Source organism: Anopheles gambiae, chromosome 2 (assembly GCF_943734735.2).
Source record: "Anopheles gambiae chromosome 2, idAnoGambNW_F1_1, whole genome shotgun sequence".
NCBI classification, from domain to species: domain Eukaryota; kingdom Metazoa; phylum Arthropoda; class Insecta; order Diptera; family Culicidae; genus Anopheles; species Anopheles gambiae.
In genome coordinates, this window is record NC_064601.1 from 3,345,574 (window position 1) to 3,368,215 (window position 22,642).

Here is a 22,642-nt window from a genome sequence, read left to right on the forward strand (position 1 = left end):
ATCTGCGGCACATTTCTCGAAACACACTGGTCCGCGCCGAGGACATGCGGTCGAATATTTTTTTACACGGATAACCTTTGTGTACATCAGTGTACTGAAAACAGTGAATTATTTTTTCGTGTTTTTACCAGAAAAGATTATTTAAACAGTTCAAACTACTTTCTTAACACTTGTAAATATTTTAATTAAACAAATATGCATTCACTCATTTTATTAAATTGCCTTTTTTTGGTAAAAAAACGAAAAGGATAATTGAGTGTTTCTAATAGACTGATGTACACAAAGGTTATCCGTGTAAAAAAATATTCGACCGCATGTCCTCGGCGCGGACCAGTGTGTTTCGAGAAATGTGCCGCAGATTCAGCATTGCATCCGATGAATTCAGGTATCATCAACGTTTTCAAGCATCATACCGCAGTCTTGGCTTTGGCTAAGACAGATTCGGGAAGGGGTCCCGCGGTCTTGAGATAAAGTGTGAAACCCTGTAAGCTCGATGCTGGGGCTGGGGCCTGTGAGCAGATAATCTTAACGAACCGATCGCCCGAGTACAGGCGACGGTAGAGGAGCGCAGAAAGACCACTCGAAACACAACCAAAACATAATAAAACAAATGACGAACAAACCGAAAAACCAACGACACAACATCATCTCGATGGAATTCCGCCCGAGGCGCGCGCAGGAAGAAGGAAAAACATCTCAATAGCCACCAAGCGCGTACCACACCACAGCAGAGGAGTCGTTTTAATGAATAGGTGAGAAGCCAGCCGTCACAACCCGAGAGGGCCCAGCTCTACAGCAAGGACACACACAAACACCCTTAGCGGAGATCTTAGAGAAAGAGCGGATAATGCAGTTTGATGTCTTCGAGAGTACTTCCCCGAACCCAGAATCAATCAGTCTGGCTCAAACAAAACAAGGCTCTGTTTTGGGTAGTTTCCGAACAACGCCGCACAACAACTTCCCATGAGAAGAAGGATCTTTTAACAGCCCAACAACCTGTGGTGCAGCTCCGGCACTGCTCCGTAGCACCAAAGGGACAACACACTGATGGTCCTTTGCACGATGATTGCATCTTGCAGAGCGCTGTTCAGTTTTCATAATTTCTCCTTTTTGCCAGCAGTTTGCCAAAGGGCCAACTGGGAAGGTATCAGGAGCAGGCAAGCGGACAGCAGCAGGCTACAATTACTGCAACGATACCTTTTCCCGTTCCCAGTCATCTGCAACACTGCCGTGAATTTCGTGGAACGCCGTCGGGAAACGAGGAGCAGAACAATCTTTCGGGCACGCCATTTTTCTCGATACCGGGAAGCACACAGCAGCAGCACCGGGAGAAACCGTTCCGTTGGACCCTGGGCATTATTTCGGAATGCACCAACGGTTCCCGCTTCGTGTTCGGGGTCCGTTTGGTTGTTTGGTTGCACATTTTGATGCTTTTGCTTTTGTGTTTGAAGCGCTCGACATGCTCTCTGCCTCTTCTTTCTCTCTCTATCTCGCCCTATCCCCCTTCATTAACGGTGACCATTCGTCTGAGTTTGGGCTGTTTGTTGTAGGGTATGCATTATGCGAGAAGATGCGTAATAAAACCCGAGCAGGCAGCAGTTACAGCTCTAGCACGGGAATCGACGTAAATGGGTTTGCAAAATTAGCCTTGCATTATTAATTTTTCGGGGGAAGTTTAATTGGAGAAGAGTTTCGTAGAATTTTGTCCAGGCCCATAGGCTCGGCGGGCCTCTCGACGGTTGGGTGTATTATTATGCGTATAGTAGAGGTTGTTGTTGCAGTAAGCGGCCGTCGTTGTAAGCTACTACCGTGGTAGAAAGAGTTACTTCGAAGCGAGGAATTATTTAATAGCTCCTCTCGTTGAGTAGAATCATGAAGAATCGATATAAATCACGCCCCTTCACATTTCCAGCATTTCATTGATTGATGGATCAATTACCTTGGGGCACTTTATAGCCGAATGTTTAATGTGTGCGTTCATGTTGAAGATAATTGGCCATGTATTTGTTGAAGCTTAAATTTCAGGCTGGCGCTTATAATCCATCATAAATCCGGTTCACATTCTCAGGAGTATAAATAGCATTAAGATACGCAACCGTTGCAAGCTAGTCATGCTGTCCATCAGAACAAATCGACTGGCATGAAACGGGGCGCCACATATGATAAGATTGTGACTCCAGATAAGTTACTTGCTATTTGAAAGAGTAGTAATAGCGCCTTCAAACTAAAGCGCTCTTGGAAGCGAAACCAGAATCGAAAAAATATCTCTTCTTTAACTACTTACACACACAACACACACACCATAGCCAAGAGCGTCAAAGCATACGGGGGAATCAAAACCAATTAGCGAAGGTGTTAAATGGATACACATAAGCGTCTAAAGCCACTCTCCCGAAATGGTGAAACGAACGATCGTAGAAAAGGAAATCCCCCGGTTTACGGGCCCCGCCATACAAAGCTCGTCGTCATCGTCGTTGTGAGTAACGCGTGCGGGATATTTGTGGAGGGGAACAGTTGAGTCATCGCGTAACCACTTTACACGATAGGGAACACCCACCAAACAATGGCAACAGGTATATCCGCCACCAGTCACCAGCAAAAGAGGATGCATTTATATTCAGACAGTTGCACTGTTGAACTGCAGTTCATGTGCATCTCATTGGTTTGTTCTACTTGGCAGCAAAACAATCATAGCGGCGATGTATGTATGTAGCTGACAGCTTTCCTACGGGAGCATGGATGAGGAAAACTACTTCTTCCTCCTCTTCTATCCGCTTTTCTGCTTCTCTCTCTCGCACACTCTCACCCATCGTTGTGGTGATCGACGACAAACGAGTCTGCGTCGGAAAACAACAGTGACACTAAATACCTTCAAATAATAACAACGCCCAGAATGGCTGAGGGTGCATCATCGCATCACCACTGTCAGTGTATGTATGTGTGTGACCAGGAGGAGGTACTGAAGGGGGCGGTGTGCGGGTCTGTTTGAATTATTTTGCAAGCTTTGCTTATTCTATCCGCCGACGCTGTCGGATTTCCCGGAAAATGATTTGTGTTGCGCACGCTGTACCTGGTTCCGCGTCGGCAAACGGGCCTTGAGGACCTGAGGGGAGGAATAAACGGAAGGGAACCCGAGCTCGCTCCGATGCAACATAGACACACACACACACACACACACACACACACTGATGCATCGGTGAATATTGGTAATAGTGGGTGGGGTTGGGAGTGGGGGTGGTTGTGTGCACTGGTGGCTCGTCGCTTTCGCCATTCCGTGTGCCCTGGTGTATGAGGACAACATGCAATTTAGTTCCCATTTCCTTTACCCTTCTTCCGCCTGTTTCGCGTGGGTTCGTTCTTCCCGAGGACAACTGTACACAACGATATATATGTAGGTTGTGCTGCGGAAGAGCATGGCAATAGAAAGAAATGCAAAAAAAGGTACGTGATTCGATTTGAAACCGCCGTTCGCTGTTTCCGTTCGCTGACCGATGGTGGTGCTGTTTTGTGTGTCCTCGGGCGTCAAACATGTGACGGGAAATCAAACGTTTCAAACAGCTTTCAACTTTCATGCGCAAGAATAATTGCCGTCATTGAAATGGTAGTTGGTAAAGGTTTATTTATTTAGATATTTAAATAAAATGAACCATGTCGAATGGCCGAGAGGGTTCGACGACATCTGCTTCCGTGCAACTATTTCTAAAGCGTCACGTACATACATATGCATGATTGCAAAAGCGACATTCAATCGGAACAGTTTGCAATTTGCGAGGGGCAATTATGTATCCACATTCGAGGGAAAACTGGAACAATCAATATAAATATAAACACAAATTTATAGCGTTGAATGATAGTGAAAAAAACGCCACAACTTACAAGCAGTAACTCCTCAATTGAAATGCAAAATGAAACGCTAAACAAACTATAATTACACGCTCTGGAACAATTCCTCGTGAAGTTATTAAAATTAATGGAAATGAAAAATTGTGTGAAAAAGGTCCATTTTTATGAACACCACAAAAGCCCTCCTCCCCCAACCCCTCCCATACACGCACACACACAAGCACACAGGCATGTTTGAAGTATTTGCCGGAACGCTGCGGTACTTTACAGCGCAGTTCCAGGATTTGGCTTCGGGATGGAATTCCACGTCACTCTCTCGGCTAGGAAGCGATCCCAGCGCTTGGCATATGGCTTTTAATGGCGATCCAAGAATTCACCCCCTTTTCGGAAGTAGCGGGCGGACAAGTACCGGGTTTGGATTCATAATGATTTACAAAACCTGGGAATTACTAGAAATAGCTCCGGGCTTGTTCTCGGAAACCCGCACAAGGCAAGTATTGCAGTGGTTCAAAACCTACCGTGGCAGTGGTAGGCATTTTTGAACTTATATCAAAGACACAGGGACATATTCGACTGCTGTTGTTGTAGTATCTGCCCCTATGCAGTGGATTTATTACGCATAAACAACAGTACCAATGCACTCCACTCCACCGTGCCTCTGTTGGCGTGCTGTGCATTCAAATGCTTTTAATGGCACAATCACGTGGATCGCAATACTCGTGGCAGCAAAACACTACACGCGCAATCTGAATCTGATCTGGGTTTGTACCCTCACGAGGCTTTAAATTCCAATAATTGTATACGACACAGCTCAGTAGTTTGAAGCAAGGGCCGTTACTGCCAACGCATATCCTGTCCAATACAGGCTCAATGCAGGATCCTCCTGTTGCGATCCATTTTATTAGCACTTCCTCGAAATGGCAATCACATTAGCGGTAGTGAACCGAATACGGCTCGCCCCATCCAGTGCCCCAGTCAATCACGGTTTGCTTAGTGCGCCAGTCTGTCTTGCCCGGAGAGCTGACTTTTCCGGCCCCCTATCATCGGAAACGGATGACACGAATCGTTGGTGCCGGGTCAGCAGAAGAGACACCAAAGCAAACAAAAACATTAATTGATTCAGGGAAAACCATTCGCTCTGAACGGGAGACGCCCGGGTGTGGGATGTGTTGAGAAGTTTTCCACTTTTCCAGGACGAGAGACGATTCAAGGCCATGCGTCCATGATGTGTGGTGTGTTTTCAAGTACTGTTTGGGGGAAATAGTAATGATAAATGGATATTTCATAAGCACCACCATTTTGCTGATGTATGACGATGGTTATATTACCCGACGATAAAATAAGCAATGGAGGATCAGCTGAGTGGGTCCAAACCCTCTTGGGCCCACCAGTGCTAAAAGTAGCAAATATTTCATCCAATCGCACTGTCAAATCCTACCATTCCGGATTATCAGCAGCCTGTAGAGAAGCCAAAGAAAATTTTGCACCCCCACACACACACACACACACATGCGGCTGCTGTTATAGTGCTTTTCTCCACGGCAAACCACGGCAAATCCTTCCGGGAATCCATCCAATTCGTCCCACACAAAAATTTGCATAGTTTTGCAGAGCTTTCCCGCATCCGTTTCCGGTGCGCGGAAAGTGAAGGTGAGTGACGCAGCAGAATGGAATTAATGAACCTTACACCCAAATCAGAGACCATTACAACATTCCCCACGGAGACGGCATGACGGTACGGCAGTATAGTAGTGGTGTAAAGAAGTTTAAACGCTCTGTTCGGGTTACTAATTACCTGACTGTGGAGCTGGAATAGTAAACTCTTAGCAAAATAAAACAAACAAAATCTCGCTCGCGCTGGTTTCTTTCCCCCACCGCCGGACAGAAAGAGAAGGGACGCCTAACCCACTGCCAGCCAACCCGTGCGCTCCCTGCGGTTCACGGCCCACAGCCCAGCCCGCCCGAGATGGTGGAGGTTTTCGCGTGAATGAATTACACGATTATGGCCTCTCTCGCCTTCTTCTCGCCAACGGCGAGAACGAAAGGGAACGGAGCCCGAAGGAGCCAACCCGGCCAAAGTTAATGCCACTACGCTTTCCCGGAAGGGCCACACGCCATTCAAGGCGCAGTTCAAACAAGGGAATCTGGGGACAATCATCCAATCATCTTCATAAAAATATCACTCCCGCGAACGGCGGGTGGTGCGCGCTGCTCTGCTGCCCCGCCGCCTCTCCTCGACACACAAGGCACCTCTCCTCGTCAACATTGCGAATGGAAGAAAAATTGGATCCATGTAACAGCGTCACCCCACAATAGACCGAAGCATTCTGTCTCTCTCTCTCTCCCTCGCTTTTCGCTCTCTTCATCAGGACAATCAGCGTAGTACCGGCCATATTAGAATGCTTCATCTCTTCTTGTAGCCTTTTTTGCGCCCTTCTTCAAACAGCGAACGTACACACACGCACTACACAAGGATTGGAAGGGCACAAAAAAAAAAAAACATGGGCGACAAAAATGGGAGAACCCAAAGCTGGCGGGCGCACTCCAAAGGTAATATTGCCTTCTGTCCTTGCTGCTTCTGCACCTTCTCCAGCAAGTAAGATGATGTTCTGGGAAGAACGAGCCAGCTGGTTCCAAGAAGCAAATGTAATTTTGAACGCCACAATCGCAGAAATCGTTTCAAGCTCCTATTGTTACTTCAGGGAGGAGGGTGGTTGTGTGGGAGGAGGGGGGGGGGGGAGGGAATGGTTACATCACAGCTGGCCGCTTTTTTATGTTGTTGATGTTGCTTGTTGCAATGCAATTTGTCTGCAATGCCAGTGGCAAAAGAAAGCATAATAGTACAACGAAATCGAGCGGTAAGCAGCTTCGAAGATGCAGCATTATTATCAAGTTGATGAGATATTCTCATTCTTGGTTGAATGGTGTAAAGCAGCCGAATAAAGCATGTTCACAGAACGGTTAATATCATGCTTTTTTAGTAAAGCGAGTAAAGTAAATTCAACATCATTCACCCGTGCAGACACGCAGGTGATGGGCGAGGGTCGGTTCAGCAATTTGTAGTCAATATGTAAGTCTTTCTTTCTTTTTTTGCGGGACATTTGTCACCTAAAACTGCAGCCAAAAGTCCAAAATCGGTAGTGCTTCCACGCAGTTTGTCAGTATGGCTTCGTCAATAGAGGCCCGTAGCTAGTGGAGTTGCTTGCTTGGTCGGGCCGGAACACTGGCTAATAATTTAGGAAAGCAAAGGGCAAAAGAAAATTTAGAGACATCGTTCAGTGAATTCAGCGTACACAAGCGTATTTTGCAAGGGAACTGAAATACTTGCAAACAAAGACTTTCCTACGCAGTTAGCCTTACGCGTCTGAGCCCTTGTTGAATGCAGTTATGTTAAACTGTACGTGATGTTACGTGAATCCTGCTGCAAACGAACAAGAGAACACCCCATTATTACCATCAATCGATCATCAAAGTACATCGAATTGTATGACCGGTGTGTGCTGGGGGAATACAGTACACTTTTGCTTGCACACATCGCTACAATTTGACAACCATTCAGCTGGATCATATGCCGTAGGCGAATGTCTTACACCACACGGACAGCATTTGTGTAGCTGCTTTCTCACGTGCAACCCCAGAAACGGAAATATATCTCCCATCCCCTTCCAGAACTCAATCACACGTTACAATTTAATGATCAAGCCGATGATGATGATGATGATGATGATGATGAAGATGATGTATGCACACGAAATTGCAATAAAATTTCAGTACGATGCACCACGTCTCCACAACATCGTAATTTCGTAATGTGTCTTTCGCTGGGGGCGAGAAAGCACCAAAGGAAAAGGTCAGTCGTTTCTGCGAAAATAATTCACCCTCAGACGCGCCGGCAAGGGCTAGAGGCGGTAAGGGCATAATTGTCCGATTTTCAGTTCACTCGCAGCCCTGTTTTCGCCCAGCATCAATCATGTTTGGTGTATAGCAGCACCCTTTAATAACATGGCATCGGTGCGAAAACGAATGGAACAACCCGGTGGTTAGGAAAGAGTCCAAAATGAACCGCTTGTGGTGTGGTGTGGTACCTATTATGTGCATATGTGTGCGCAGGGACGTGCTGGGAAAATAATGATTTGCTAAAATGATGATTGATGGCGGGTAGCCGCGTGTATTGCGCCGATTATCCGTTTCAGCGATGGGTTCCAGTGCTTGATAAAACGGGATAACATTATTTGGAAGTTGTGGCAAATTTTGAAGGCTAAAAGAAGCGCTATCAAAGAAATAAGCACTGCTAGAATTATTTCAACATTTTTTAGACCTTCTGCAAAACAGACAAAAAAGCTGTTGGCGTGAAATGGCTAAATGGAGGTCTTGCGCATGCTGCCTGCAATTGCGTGACACCTGACTAGCAAGAAGCTCTAAACTGTGTGTAAGTGTACAACATCCTTCCAAGTTTTTATATATCCTCCGGGGAATTGACCAAGCTTCGAGGAATTGCTGATTACACTGCAGGAAAATTGCACCATTAGAAGCTGGTTACATCGCCAGAAGCAGCGCATAGAGCAGCGAGCTGGAGCCTGCATAGCAACAAAGATCTCTCAAGTCTAGACCATTGAGATTCCAAGAATCCTGGCCCTGAGCATGCGCAAGCGGTACCATCATCCCTTCCTTTCCGAGCGTTCCGAGATCAATACGCGTTCAATCTCCATGGTGTCCTGTTTTGTCTCATACCACGAATTAAACGAAGCCCAAGCTCGCCATATTGAATCGTGCATGTCTATTTTGGCTGAATAGATCCTTTTTTTTCAGAATCCATTGATTAGCTTTGTTGGAAGAGCCTCATCATGCTAATGTTGTACGGAGGAAACAGAATCAAACGCTTCAAAAGCGACGCAAAGAAAAAAGCAATTAAACCTACGAACCGTATCATCCCCCAACACCACCATCACCCCCACGCGCACGGGTGGGAAAGGTTCCCACGAGGAAAAAGGGATATAAAAGCGGAGCCGTTTCGTGTGGCACCACTGTGACACGAAATGGCTGGATTCGGTTGCGTAAAGAATGGCTAGAATGGCAGTGCTAGCGTCGTGTCATTGTGGCCGGTCCAGATTTGCTGGAAAATAATGGTTCCGAGTTCCGAGAAGGAAAAACAGTTTGTAAAATTCACTGACAGAGAAAATATCCATCATGCTCTTCTCGTTCATCCATCCCGGGAGGGGGGAGGAGGCGCGCGGATGCCTCGTTTCCCATCGGTTTCAAGCTCCAGAGCTTGGCCAGGTGGTGTTGCACTGGACACACGAAAGGAGTAGTGCTCGGACTATAACGATGGCGATAGGGTGCGGCGGGACTGATGCTGGTGCGTGATAAATGCGCAGTATGTAGGATAATTCCGCGAAACCAAGCACCCAAACGCAAACAACACCCAACATCCCAGATCCCATCCGTTTATTCTCCCTCTCTATCTCTCTCGGTCTCTGTGTGTGTGTGTGTGTGTCTCTCTTGGGGTTTGTGCAATAAACATTGGGGCGCGCAAACGCGTCCACGTCGACCCACATCGGGGACAGCGGGCAGGCAGCAGCAGGGCGAACCTTTATCTCTAGTTGCAGCGTCCTTGCACAGGAAGGATATGCCTCGAGGCTTTGAATATTGTTTTTCACACTTCCTTTCGCTTTATTCCATCTCCTCCGGGGCTACCCTCTCCCTCCTTCAGCCCCCTTCTACTAGCTCGTTAGATGTGCTGCTGCTACAAAGTGTTTGCTTATGCGAATCGCCCGCTCGGACCACCACCCGACCAACCGACACCGACCCACAGCTAACCAAAGCACACCACAGCTCGATTCGCTCGAGCACGGCCTTGTGCATCATCTCTCGCCCCTGTTTTCTCGATATTCGCCAAGGATTTCTTCCACGAAGTCCCAGGCACGTGGGGACCGTGAGTTTGAGCGAATTTCGAGAATCCGGGGCCTTGTACTCGGGCATATTTGGGGTGAGCGTTCCAGTTGTAGTTGCATCCGTCCGGCTGCTAACCACCATCAGCAGCCACCCGCACACGCACTGCCAATGTATCCCCTTAGGTTTCGAAGCAGTTTTGAACAAAAAAAAGGATAACAAAAAGCGTGCAATTTGGTGTGCGCTCCCCCATTTCGTTTGCGATGTTTTCAACGGCAAAAACAGCGCTCCAGCTGCTTTTCCCCTGCGGGCTTCGTCACAAGACGAAATCATTTGGGAAATTATTAACGCTTCATTATGGCCCCTGATTGCGTAGCTGTCTGACAGTCTTCAAGAGCTCTTATAACAGGATGAGACGGTTCTGTGTAATTGAACACGAATTGATAATATAGAGGGGCACAGGCAGAAGAGAGCTTCATGTTTTGATATTTTGTAAGCATCCTGCTTGAGCTTGAATCAAGCTTGAAATGTTGCGATGTGCAAAACTTTCCGCTGGCACATAAAATATGGAACAACATTGCAATACGACCAACTTGATTTTCGGGGAATTAATCATCTAACATCAGTGCTTTAATTATTACAGCGTTGAATTCTAACCTTTCTGCAATTAAACACACACACACACTTTGTTGTAGAGGCTGTTTGCGAGGGTCGTTCTTGGAAATGTAGCAATTAGTTAGCTGGCCCAGGCACAACAAATCAATAATATCAATAGCTGATTGCACATGTAAGCATGGCTATCCGTACCCGTTTGATATTTATGTAGCGTTTTTGTTAGACGAAAAGACCCATTGTATACTTTCCAAAACAGGGTTCTATTAGCTTGTTATAAACCTGGCGTTACAATCACTCTCCTTATATACACACACCTATTCTATTATCTATTGTGGTTTCAAGGAATATCACACAGCGGCTTAGGCAACTGGGGGCCTCTGTAGAGTTTTACTGCAGAGAAAAATACAATCCGGCTACTTATTGGGGAGCTGTTTGCTATTTATTCAAAATTCTACCGAAACGCTTTCCGCTAGCATTTACGATATTACACCAGCCCGTTGTTTAAGCGAAAGCCTGATTGGATGCTGTGCGCTGTACGTGTATCGGTGCCATTCGACTGTGCTGTGCTTTTTTTCTGATCAAGTGAAAAAGGTCACATAATTAATTAATGAGATTTATGCCGATTGATTGCAGCTCCCGGACAGCGCCATGAATGACGCGCCCGTAACCTGAGAAGTTCAATTCAACTTTGGAGTACAAGTCAACATTGAAATGGTTTTGAACATGTTCAAAAGAACCGATTGAACAGTGTTCTCCCACACAGTGTGGGTTTGTGTGTTTTCGACACACCATTGCCAGATTCGTCACTGAGTCATCAATGGGCATCGGTTCCAACCCTTGTTAGAAATGTGTAAACGAGGACCCATTGTACCCATCCCGCTAGTAATGGGGTTTGTTTGTTTCATAACGTTCAAAAATTCTCCTTTTCATTGCTTTCGGTACACCTCTCTCCCTCTCTCTCGTTCTGATCGTTCCATCAATCGGCTCAAAGATAGAAAGCGTTTACCCTTTTGTCGGTACTTTTATTCGGGAAAACGATACGCAAACATGAACAGGTCAGAGTCGGCAGGTCGTGGTGCATCACTTCCACCACCGACTGTTTGAATAGCCCTGCTGGTCCTGCATTTGGAGCACACAGGCAAACGATAAATGTGCACCAAAACACACGTGCAATGGCCACAACCACATAATTGCATGTTGACAACGTTTCAAAAACAAAGCACCACCAGGCCGCCAGAACGCCGGTCGATGGAAAAAGGTAAAGTAAACATTGTCAATGTATGTTTGAGAACCATGCAACTACGGAAACGAAGCGCAAACAGTTCACAAAGGTGTGAGCAGTTTTATTGATACTGGTTTCCCGCGAAGTAACACAACAAACAAATGAATTTCATAGTTTTTAAGTTTAACAGCATATTTTAAAATGTATGCTCGTTTTAATGCTACATTTTTCTCGCTATCTGTACATGGCATGAGCAATAATATTGTTTTAAAACAAACTATTCGCTCAATCATCAGTAGCGTTGTAGTAGTAATTCTCGCGAACTTAAATGTTTCGCCAAAAATTTCCTCACAGCAACACAACATTCCAAACGCTGATTCAATGTGTAATAGTGCATACATTTAACGGCAAACCGATTGCTGTTTAACGTTAGCGTCATCAATGGCCAGGACGGCACCATCCGAGTTCTCTCTTCACGTCAAACGGTGCCATTACGTCAGCCACAGCATCGCGGTCTATGGGAAACGTACAGTTTATTTAAAAACGAAAACGAAAACGAAACAAAACAAGGAAGGAATTATACGATTTCTGCACATACAGCAATCTTTCTAGTTGCTACCAACCACATGGCACAAGATGAATCATTGAAAGAGTGGTTGGCTCCCCGTTTGCGAATGACTCACTCACCGACGAGCACAACGCAGCGTCGCCGGTGTATGATTGATGTTTTTGCCAATCATTTCATCTCATACAGAAAACATCCGATAGCAAATTTGAAAAAGTTTTTGAGTGAGTATGTGTGTAGAAAAAGTTTATCAAAAGACATGTTTAAAAAAGTGTTTCATTGATTCATTCCTGCTGCACACTTAATGACACATATTTTCCTCAGAACATTTTAATGAGCGTTTTAATGAGCTTATCGAATTTTGCCTATTTGCATCATCTACTTTATTGCTTCATTTGAATTGAACTTCTCGTTTGTGTCATATCCTAAGTGAATTTACTCTCAGAAATTCTGTTTTTCTTTTTTTCACAAGTTTGCTCTCGCATGTGTGTTGGTTCTTCTATTTCCAGTCATTGTTTATGTATGCATTCTCGACTAAAAACGGCAGAATTTTTCGCGGAAAACCGTAGGAAACATACCCACACACATTCACACACATACACGTGCCGTTAGTGTGCCAAATGTTTACAATGCATACAACATTTCTGTGAATAACCTTTTCTCTTGTACCGTCTTACTGTACAGCACGATGAATCATGAGAATCAATTTGAGAGGCGGAGTGAAGGTTGTTTATAAAACAAACAACTATTGCACTTTTTTCGTGGATTGCTTTTAAACAGTAACACAAATCCTACAATAAAGGTCAATGATAGACGATATCAACAAACACAACGAAGGTTGAACTCTGCTGCACCCAAAGAACCCAAAAGAAACTCAAAATTCGCTTTTACATCCAACTTTTCCTTTGCTGTACCATCGCTACACCCACAATGAACTTACCATTCAATGCTCCGGTACCCTTTGCCACAGCAGTGCAAGCTTTTGAACTGCTTCAGCACACCGTACTCCCGGTCGGGGATTTCCTTCGTGAACTGCAGATGATGGGTGTTGAGCGAATGCTCGTACCGATGTTCGCTGCAGTGATTTTCCGCCCAGGCGGGCGCGATGATGACGGCGACGGTTAGACACATCAGCAACAGCGGTATTAGCCGGCTACTGCTGCAAGCACTTTTCCGAACAGACTCCATCGTTTCGGTGCTGATGGTTGTGTTTTTTTTTTTGTTTGGTGTCGGCCTCCCTTAGCACCACACTTGTCGTAGTGTACACTTAAAGTGCACGCTTAGTTTACACAATCGCTGGTTGGTGCACCGATTTTAGTGCATCACGTACAACTAGTTGAACACACTCGTGCTTTAATTAACACACACACACACACACAGTGTGTTCTTACACACTTGCTAAACTGCTAACAATTTGCGAAGAAACCACCTTTCGTTTTCAATTCCTCACTAACCCACACACACAGACACACAAATACACACCGGAATGATCCCAGTTCGTTCCCGGAAATAGTGGTGCTCAGTAGCAGTGCTCCAGGACTAATTATCGCTTGATCTGCTTTACTCGGTGTTAAAAAGCTTATTGCGCAGCACTAGAGAAGCGTTAGATGTCGTATAGTTCGATGGTAGGGTTACCAAGGACAGCGAGTTACGTTGCTAACCGTTAATTGAAATTGCGCCCACGTTCCTAGGGGCGCTCGATGCCGGGACAGGTTGGTGCGACAAATCTACGCGCCAGCGAGTACACAATACCTCCCCACATGCACTTCTACTTTCAATGGAAAAATAATTCTGGTGCAAGCAGCAGACTTTGCTTTCCTCAACCCCCCGCGCTCTACTGATTGCTCTAACAGGATCTAGCCCACCATGCACACTGATTGCTTTTAGTTCTCGTTTGTTAGCTTTCGCCGTAGATGACAAGCACCCGATATTGGAGCAACACACTGGCCAATGACAAGATGTCCGACGACAGTGCACAGCGTATATACACGTTGGTAGTGACCTATCGACACGGCAAATGAAGTATTTCCTTCCAAGAATTGGCGTGTCCGATGATGTTCCGCGTTTGTCTTAATGAGTATCCAACATGCAATGGGGGTAGCACTTGAGGAGACGACCTGAAAGGAGATCACATGGAAAAGGGAGAGAAAAAAAGTTCATTAGTACATTTGATGTGCTTCATTGGTATACCGAGTAGAGTATATAATGGTGACTCATTATACGCGAAATTTATTTGAAAGTTTTTATTTTACTTCATGCAACGCTGTCCCATGGCGCATTAGTGTGCAAAGTTTAAAAAGCTCCTTACAACTCCCCAACAACATAAAAGCGATATCGAAACGGGCAGAGATAACAGGTAGCCTTCGCAGGCCATTCATCGTCTTTATTGCCCCAGGAGTCAACCTCGTTACGACAGAGCAGCCAGACAGACATTGGCAGACATGAGACTGGTCACGTGATGGCTCCTTCCTTCCTATCGTTGGAGATGGAAACCAACGTAAGATTATATTTAGCGGCGATGTGAAGCTAAATCGGTATCAAGGTTAAGGTGTATAAATACACTCACGCGGGCAAGCTAGGACTTCACACAGGTGTTACTACTTCAAAGAAATGGGCATTCGGTTCATAATGATAAGGGTAGATTCGCTCCAATGAATCGTTTAATGGTTTTGCACAGATTTTTCCAGGGATCTGTTATTTTTGGAGGCTTACACACATGCAAAGCAAACCTTTGTACAACATTCAGTAGTTATATAACGTTCATTGTTTGGCATGTCAACGTACAAGCAGCTAGAAAAACTGTAAGTATTAGAGTACACATCAAGGAACATGCGTCAGGGCACTTTTACACCAGCCCTAATACTAAGGCTCCTTTCAGAATGTATCGTTACCGAAGAACAAGTATCATATCAAAGTTGGCAGGTTTTAGCAGCACAAGTACTTCGAAACCGTCCCCCACGTTCCATCGCAATGCGACAAGGTTCCGATGTCAAGTCGTGTCAGTGACACATGAGAACTACACACCACCCACCTACCCACCGACACATACACCGTGGGGGCTTAAGGTATTGAGTCAGGTCAAAGGGGACATTCGCCTATGTTTGTTCGGTTGTGGTGGGGCCACACCACGCATGTTAATACCCGCGCTGTGGATCACTTTTGCATAATTTAATGTACAAACGGCACAATCGGCCCTGTCCCCATGTTTATCGGAGTACATTCATTCGCTGATCATCAGGGGAGCGAATGATTTCAAGTGCCTAGTGAAAGGACACAATGGATGTGTATGTGGGCCGGTGCCGAATTCTCGACCAACTTTGGGTCATTTTCTGAAACACGTCCCTCGCACCGAGATCGATAGACGAAAGTTCCCGGAATTTCCCACACACACACACACACACACACACACATGCAGACCATGCTTAACCCTCGGCACCGGAAACGCACTATACACACACACACAGGCATCCAGCCTTCTTGGATACAAAGGGAGCCTCTGACAAGGCGAAGGAAAGAAGTACTCCTTGGAATTCGGGGAATTGATACAATTTGGAAAATCCATCACCGCGCACATTCGCACGAATCCTTCATCGTTCTTTTCCCCCTACCAGCCGGCTTGCCCTTCTGTGCCCTTCGGCCCTTTTCGTGTGTACATCCACATGATGCTTATCACACGCAATGGGGGAAGCACTAGGCACACGTACATCTACTCACACACACACACACACACACACACACACACATTCACAACAGTGAAACAATAGCAGCACGCTTGCCGTCAGCACCTACCATGGGTTACGTCTCCTAACGAGAGTAGCAACACCAGCACAGCTCTGTCTAACGGGAACGAAATGGAACGATTTGGTTCATTTAATTCTGTTGATTAATTCGCTGAATTGCGCCTTTTTTCGTCGAATGCACGCTCCGCTCCGGTGCTGCCAGAGTGCGACGAGGAGAGTTCGTGATGATGTGCGGTGCCAGTTGGCGCCCGCAGCGTGAGAGAGAGAGCGAGAGGGATCCGACGTATTTTCCCCGAATGCAATCCAGCGTCCTCCACACGCACACACACAGACACACCAATGCACCTTTGCCGGAGGAGCGAACACACGGTTGATCGGCAATCAGAATGAACTACCGTACGCGTTGACAGTTGAACGAGAAATAACTGTCGGAGAGAGACCCGCAGCAGCTCGAGCCAAGCGTCCCAGCAGCCTGTGAGCATGCGAGTGTGGCGTGTGAGACAGCGCAAGAGTGAGCGAAAGAGAGCAAGCAGTCCGCATGGAGATGGGTGTGTGTGAAAGTGTAGTGTACGTAGGTGCATAGGAGAGAGCTCTTGTTGGACATTCTAATTCCGGGTTTTTAGATGATATACGCTCGGCAAATGGTAAGTTATTTTGCAAATAATAACAAATTACAATTACTGTGTGTGGATACGTAAAATTACTTGTTTAAAGTTCGGCGATGAAAACGATTCATGACAAAAAGTGTGTCAAAACTTTTTGAAACACCTACTCCAGATGCTCCCGTACGAGCGGGAGAGCAAAAGTGCACGAATGAAAGAGAGCGGCACCGTTTCCCGCAGTTTCCAGAAGAGAACCAACGGCTCAAAAGCGAATGCTGCTCTTTAAATTAAATATTTAATTGCAAAAGTTTCATTGAAACAATTCCAATCGGTTGTTTTAAAGACTCCCCCCCGCATTTTACCTGGCTGTCTTACCGTTACTTCATTGATAATTCCGCGAAAAACCAATCCCACTGTACACAAAGCGTCCGGTAGCGAGAGAATGGGCTCATTGGAGGGAAAGAGATAAAGATAGAAAGAGAGAGCACCCGGGTTTTGTGTTGCGATGAGCGCACTCCATTCGTTTTGCAAAACCGCCGGCAACGGAAACGGGAGAGGACGTAAACAAAAATACCAGGAACTCGGGCTATGTCAGCCGGCAAACACGCTGAAAGATGCAACAAGAGCTCACACAAACACTCACACAAAACGTTCCCCCAGAGCGCACGCACGCTGTGAAATGCAATCGCGCCCCTCCCTTCGTTCCGGTGGCGTCTAAATAACCGTTCCTTCGCTTCGTCTCCGCCGCTTGCTACGATGACTGTTGTTTGTTTGCGGTGCCATCGAAACATTCAGCCCAAAACGTAAACACACCAAACCTTCGGTTGGCGACGTTGCGTTACGGGCGTTGCAGTTAAAAATGATTCCCAAAAAGTGATACAATGTTAGGCGAGCGTTCTTTGAAGAAGCGAAGAGCTCCAGTTCGGCAACATCGATGTGCCCTTAAAATGTAGCGGCTGTTTATTTTGTGCCGTCCAACGAGAATCAAAAATCTCATTTTGCAATACACAAAAACCCATCCCTCTCCGCTGCTCGGTTGCTTCCGTCCGCTCGTACGGTTGTCATCGATTGGCGCGCAGATTTCATGGAAAACATAAACTTTCAGCGCGGTCCATGCACTCCCCTCCACGCAAGGGTCGTCTGGTTGTGGTGGTTCGCACGACGCTGCCACGCTAAATCGCATGCGCAGAACAAACCCACATTGGAGCCGCAACGAGGGTGTGAAGGGTGCGAGTCGGCGTTCTGCATCTACCGAGTCAGCAAAACAAAGTAAAGACTGGGACAGAGCAAAAACACTGCGACGTGTTTGGGGCTGGGACGGTCAAGTTCCTGCCGATGGTGGCTGAAGGTGAACCGAAAAGTGTGATCCGCCGCTGCACTACAACAACACCACGGGGTTTTACTTACCGATCTCTTCATCGTGTGGTCGTAAATCATGGCCGTAATAATGCAAACATGCGGCAGACGTTCCCCATATTTGATATAGCTACATAGTGCTTTGCACGCTGGAGCTTCCTGGAAGTCGTTAGTACTGGGACGATAGTTTCCCGGAGAGTTTTTCCGGAAACTCCAGCACTGTACATTTCCATTGCAACTATTTTCAACAACTGTGCCAGAGCCGCAGAGTATTGTCATCTTCAGGACTTTTCTTGGTTTCTGGTTGTGCATTCGAGAGAGAGAGATGTCCGGTTACGACAGGCCCCGGGAATAGCCCATGGATTACGCTTACGAAACCCAAAAATTTGCGAAGAAATGTCTGGAATCGATAACAGCACAATCCTACCAGCTACGTTCGTTTCTTGCTACGATTCCGCAGCTTCTCGGAACGCCCGAAACGAGCCCAAAGCAACGAGATCAAAGCGAACTGATAGCCGAGCAAACGGAAGGAATTCGCCAAATTTAACTTCCTTCTTCTGCTGCAAACACTCTTCCCAAACTGCTCTACGTTGGTCGCTTCGCTGGGTAAAGACTTTGCACGAGATTGAGGTTTAAACTGGTCGACCGGGGTTATTCTTTTTTAAATAGATCCTCACGCTGCGATTAGACCCACCGAGCGCTTCTAACGAGGCAGCTGGCTGGCTGGCTGTCACACCCGGCGAGCGATCCGGGCAATGGAGGGAAGCGGCAAAGTGTGTGTGTTAAGCACAAGCCAGGGGCTGAAATGAAGTTATGATGCTCAGGAAACAGAGCGTTTCCAATTCTAAAATAAGTGCACCTTCCGATACCTCTTGCCCAGTTCGTGTGCACCTCGTCGAGCACAGCGAAAAGGACAGCGCACCGAGATGCAGCCGCACACGCATGGCATGGAAGGCAACTTTCACTGCAACTGCACCAACCGGGGGCGCTAACGAACGTTGAACGTTCCTTGATCCTTGATCCTTCTAGGAATATGTACGCACCCTGTCCTAGAGAGGGGGTTTTGAGTTCTATTCCACAACCTTCTTCACTCCGTTCCGGTTTGTTTGATGCGAACAACAAATGCATTGCTGGAAAAGGTACCTTTTCTAGCGATGTCCTTTGGCTGCGGGAGAATGTATTGCGCTTAGCTAATGTTTTTGTTTCTCCCGATGATGAATCGTTTCCTACATTGTATCTCACATTATTAATGTTTTGTACGTATGTGCACACATTTGATGCTACTTTTTACCATTTGTTTTTACCATCGATGGCAGCATTGGTGCGTGTTTTAAATTCGTGCGAATTCCGGTTGATCGTATGCTTGTTTGTTTAAGTACAGCCGAACCCAGCGGAACATGACATGATGATGCGGGCCATGTAGTGAACGCACGCAAGCAAACAACGAACGTAACAACCACTCCACGTTGTACCGCAAACCAGCAAAAGGGAACATTGACGCATTACCTCTCCTCTCCGGGGCGTTTCCAGCGATCGTTGGCTGAGTTATAAAAACATTTACACAAACTTTTTTCCCCCTTTACCCGCCCTTTTGCCTTTCCTTTGCCGGTTTCGGTCGTTGTCCGATGTGCTAAACAACATTTCGCACCTTGTCGTTGCCTCTTCTATTTCGAGAGCCGCTTTCATCCACTCCCCCCATCATTCCGTATCCTCGGGCATGGCTAGCAAACGCGCCCTGCTTTTGTTGCACTTTTATGGTTTGTCTTTTGTTTTTTGTTTTCCTCTCTCTCCTCCGTCCTGTACCGTTCCCACCTTCGTCCTTTTTGAGAACCCGCTGTGAGGAGAAGGTGAGCTTTTGTCGCTTCGCTGAAATTCTGTTGTGCGAGCAGTTTGAGGGCACTGGTTGTAACAATCGCCACAAACTCGCAAGGACAAAGGGGACTTTACATTTCAATCACACACCGCACACACGCATCACACCACTTCGGTCGTATCCTTCCAGGAACAGCAGATCGCCATCATGGCCCAGCTGGTAAGCCCGCAAACCCTGCCCGCTCACACCGCACAATGCCCGGTCCTGATGAATATAGAAAAAGGACCGCAACACCGGTGGAACGGTTTTAAGCGGAATTGAACGGATGATCCTTACATTGTTGGGCGTAAATGGCGAGAGTGAGCAGCGGGAATGAAGCTTTTCTTTTCGTAATTGAAAATATATATTCCTCCGGTTGCAGGCAGGCCACTCCAGAGAAAGGAAGAAAAAAGAAACCCAGGGCTAAATATTTGCCAGCCAGCCGATATTTTGCGGTAGCCAGTTGTTGAGCTTTCCCCGGTAATCTACCTATGGCAATAATATTTACTGGCTTCTGGAGGTTTTTGGTGCGGATTGTAAGGAAATCAATTATGGAAACCAACTCGTTGTTCCGCAGAAACATCTAAGCCCGGCTGGCGGCCCAACCGTTCCGGCGAAATGGCAGGAAATGTTAGCGGAATGGAAATAGCATTTCCAGAAAGTGTGCAATGTGAAGTTAGTTTTTACCGATAACTTGCTGCCCAATTTTTCAATAGAAAGTAAAAGCGGATCTTTGCCTAACAGAAAGTTTTGTGAAGCAAGCAACAATTCACTGTAAATGTGGCCGGTTGCTATGTAATTATGGAAGAAATTGATCGATAGAAACAACAGATTGACAGTTTGATCATGTTTCATGACGCTAAAATTGCGAAGTTCCTTGGAGGAAGCACACAGTCATTGCTTTTAATTTTCCATTAACAATTGGTTATAATTTTTGCAATATACATCTACACAGCCTTTGCGAATTGGATAAGCGATTGCTCTATCAGTACAATAATCGATACGATTTAGGTAAACATGGCACACAGCAAACGGTACGGAGTGTCGCTACTCCTATCCGGTGCACTCTAGCAGGTAACCGGACCACCTTCGCCTCCACTGGTAATCATGTCAATCAGATCCTGTAGCGAAATGTCGCCCAACATTTCATTGATGGCCGGTTTGAGCTGCTGCTCGATCGCCTGCGTTATTGCCTGCTGATTGTTGTTGATCAGACCGGGCACAGCCAGCTCAACCATGCGGTTGAAGGCGAAGCTTGCCACCGGATTCAAGAATATGCCCCTCACATCCGAGCGTACCGACTTGAGCGTTGGGGTGATGACCAAATCGCGAACCTGCAGTTTGTCTCCACTGATCGCAACCGATGCGCCGCCCTTTACCGTGAGTCCTACGAACGAACAAGCATTGTTAAAACAGCTGACCTAATGTGTGGCATTAAAATCGATTACCTTTCAAATCGAAGCGGAACGAGCCGAAACGGTTGACGGGGAGTACACCGATCAGCTTCAGCTTCGTCTTGTACTTTCCCTTGGTACGCAGCGCACCGAAGAAGAGCTCAAAGTCCACTCGCAGTTTAAGTGGCTTGACGTCGATCTTTACGATTTCAAACTCGTTCAATCCATCAACGACCACTTTGTTAAGCTCTCCCTTGAATCTGCGAGGTGGAAAGTAGACGTTACAATCGATTGCTTAAAATTATTCTATTCCAAATACTCACTGGATAAGCCTATCCTTCAGCTCCATTTCGACATGTTCTAGCTCAAACGGAGCCAGTACGGGAATACCGAGAGCCGGATTGGGACAAACCATCGACTGACGGAAGTCCTCCAGAAACTTGATGATCAGTTCGTTCAGCGCATTATTCCGCGGTTGAGGCAGAAGAAATCCCTCATCCTGGTATTGTTGTGCTCCGGCCAGGCCGACCAGCACGCTACAAGCGACAACTAACAAGATCTTCATCTCGCGAGAACTCGAGCGATTGCACGGTTGTATAGCACTTAAAAACTTAACAACAACGCACTGTTGGCGTTTTGTGTGTCAATTTGCAACGCCACACAACTATCTCTGATGGGTTGCCGTCGCGACTGAAGTGTTTAAATACTGCGCGCAAGACCACCAATACACTCCCTATCAACATGCTGTCGATTCTTTATCGGCAGTCCCGAAAGGGGGTTGCAAAACTTAACCCACGAGAAATTCCACCCGCTCTCGGTAGGGGCACTTCACGGTGTGGATACTGTGCCAGCGAGTGTGCATTACTATCAGCGAAGCTTCAGGATAATCCCGCTCACATCTTGAACCATTCCGGGAGCTTTGCACGAGAAGCGGTCCCCCAAAACGAGCTACTGCTTCGACCACTTCAGCCCGTTGGGCCCGTTCGCTTATCGTGAGCTCCCGATGGAGCCGTGTACATGCACATGGTGGCCGTTGAAGTGCGAGCATGCCGAACTTGACCGATAAGTTTACTTAGCCCAATTTCAAGGATTGCACGATATGGAACTACAACCCGAGGCCAGTCGTTCGACTGCCCAAGGCAAATAGTTTACCTACCACCCGGTCCGAACGGGCGACCTGGAGTGCAACCCAAATAAAAACACAGCCCCGGAACTTTGCTGGCCGACGTAAGCCTTTGAAATGCTCCTAATCAATTAGTCAATGTCAATCGTTTGGGCTGGGTACAATGCTCTCGAGTTGACCGATTTGGAGCATCGTCTATCTAATCAGGCGTGCTGGAGGTTCGTGGTTTGAAGGTGCACCTGCTGAATTTGGACATTGACATCACATCGACGACGCAAAAGTCAATGCAGAACGCTGATATATGCACGTGCTGAGTTGGGTTGTAGAAAAGTTTTTAGATCTTACGAAGTCGAGTTGAAAAGGAACATAAGTATGGATCAATGCTTTTCTGAATCGTGCTAGAAACCCTGTTTAAATGTGCAAAACATCATGCAAGTTGGG

At 46.6% G+C, this 22,642-nt stretch overlaps 2 protein-coding genes across 2 annotated transcripts in view; both read right to left on the reverse strand.

Annotated features, from left to right (window-relative positions):
• The window catches only part of LOC5667528 (fibroblast growth factor receptor), a 31,966-nt gene extending 15,607 nt beyond the window's left edge, over positions 1-16,359 (reverse strand). The window contains exons 1-2 of the mRNA XM_061649321.1: positions 15,924-16,359; positions 13,075-14,251 (exon numbers count right to left, since the gene is read on the reverse strand). Coding sequence (XP_061505305.1) covers positions 13,075-13,322 — 248 coding nt within the window. The 5' untranslated portion in view covers positions 13,323-14,251; positions 15,924-16,359. The remainder of the gene's footprint in view (positions 1-13,074; positions 14,252-15,923) is intronic.
• A 4,198-nt stretch (positions 16,360-20,557) lies between these two features.
• LOC1281828 (uncharacterized) lies at positions 20,558-21,765 on the reverse strand. Its single transcript, XM_321793.5, has 3 exons — positions 21,402-21,765; positions 21,133-21,338; positions 20,558-21,071 (listed from the first exon to the last, which is right to left on the reverse strand). Exons 1-3 carry the CDS (start codon positions 21,641-21,643, stop codon positions 20,752-20,754), a joined length of 768 nt encoding a protein of 255 aa, XP_321793.3. The 5' UTR covers positions 21,644-21,765; the 3' UTR covers positions 20,558-20,751.
• Positions 21,766-22,642: the final 877 nt, after the last annotated feature.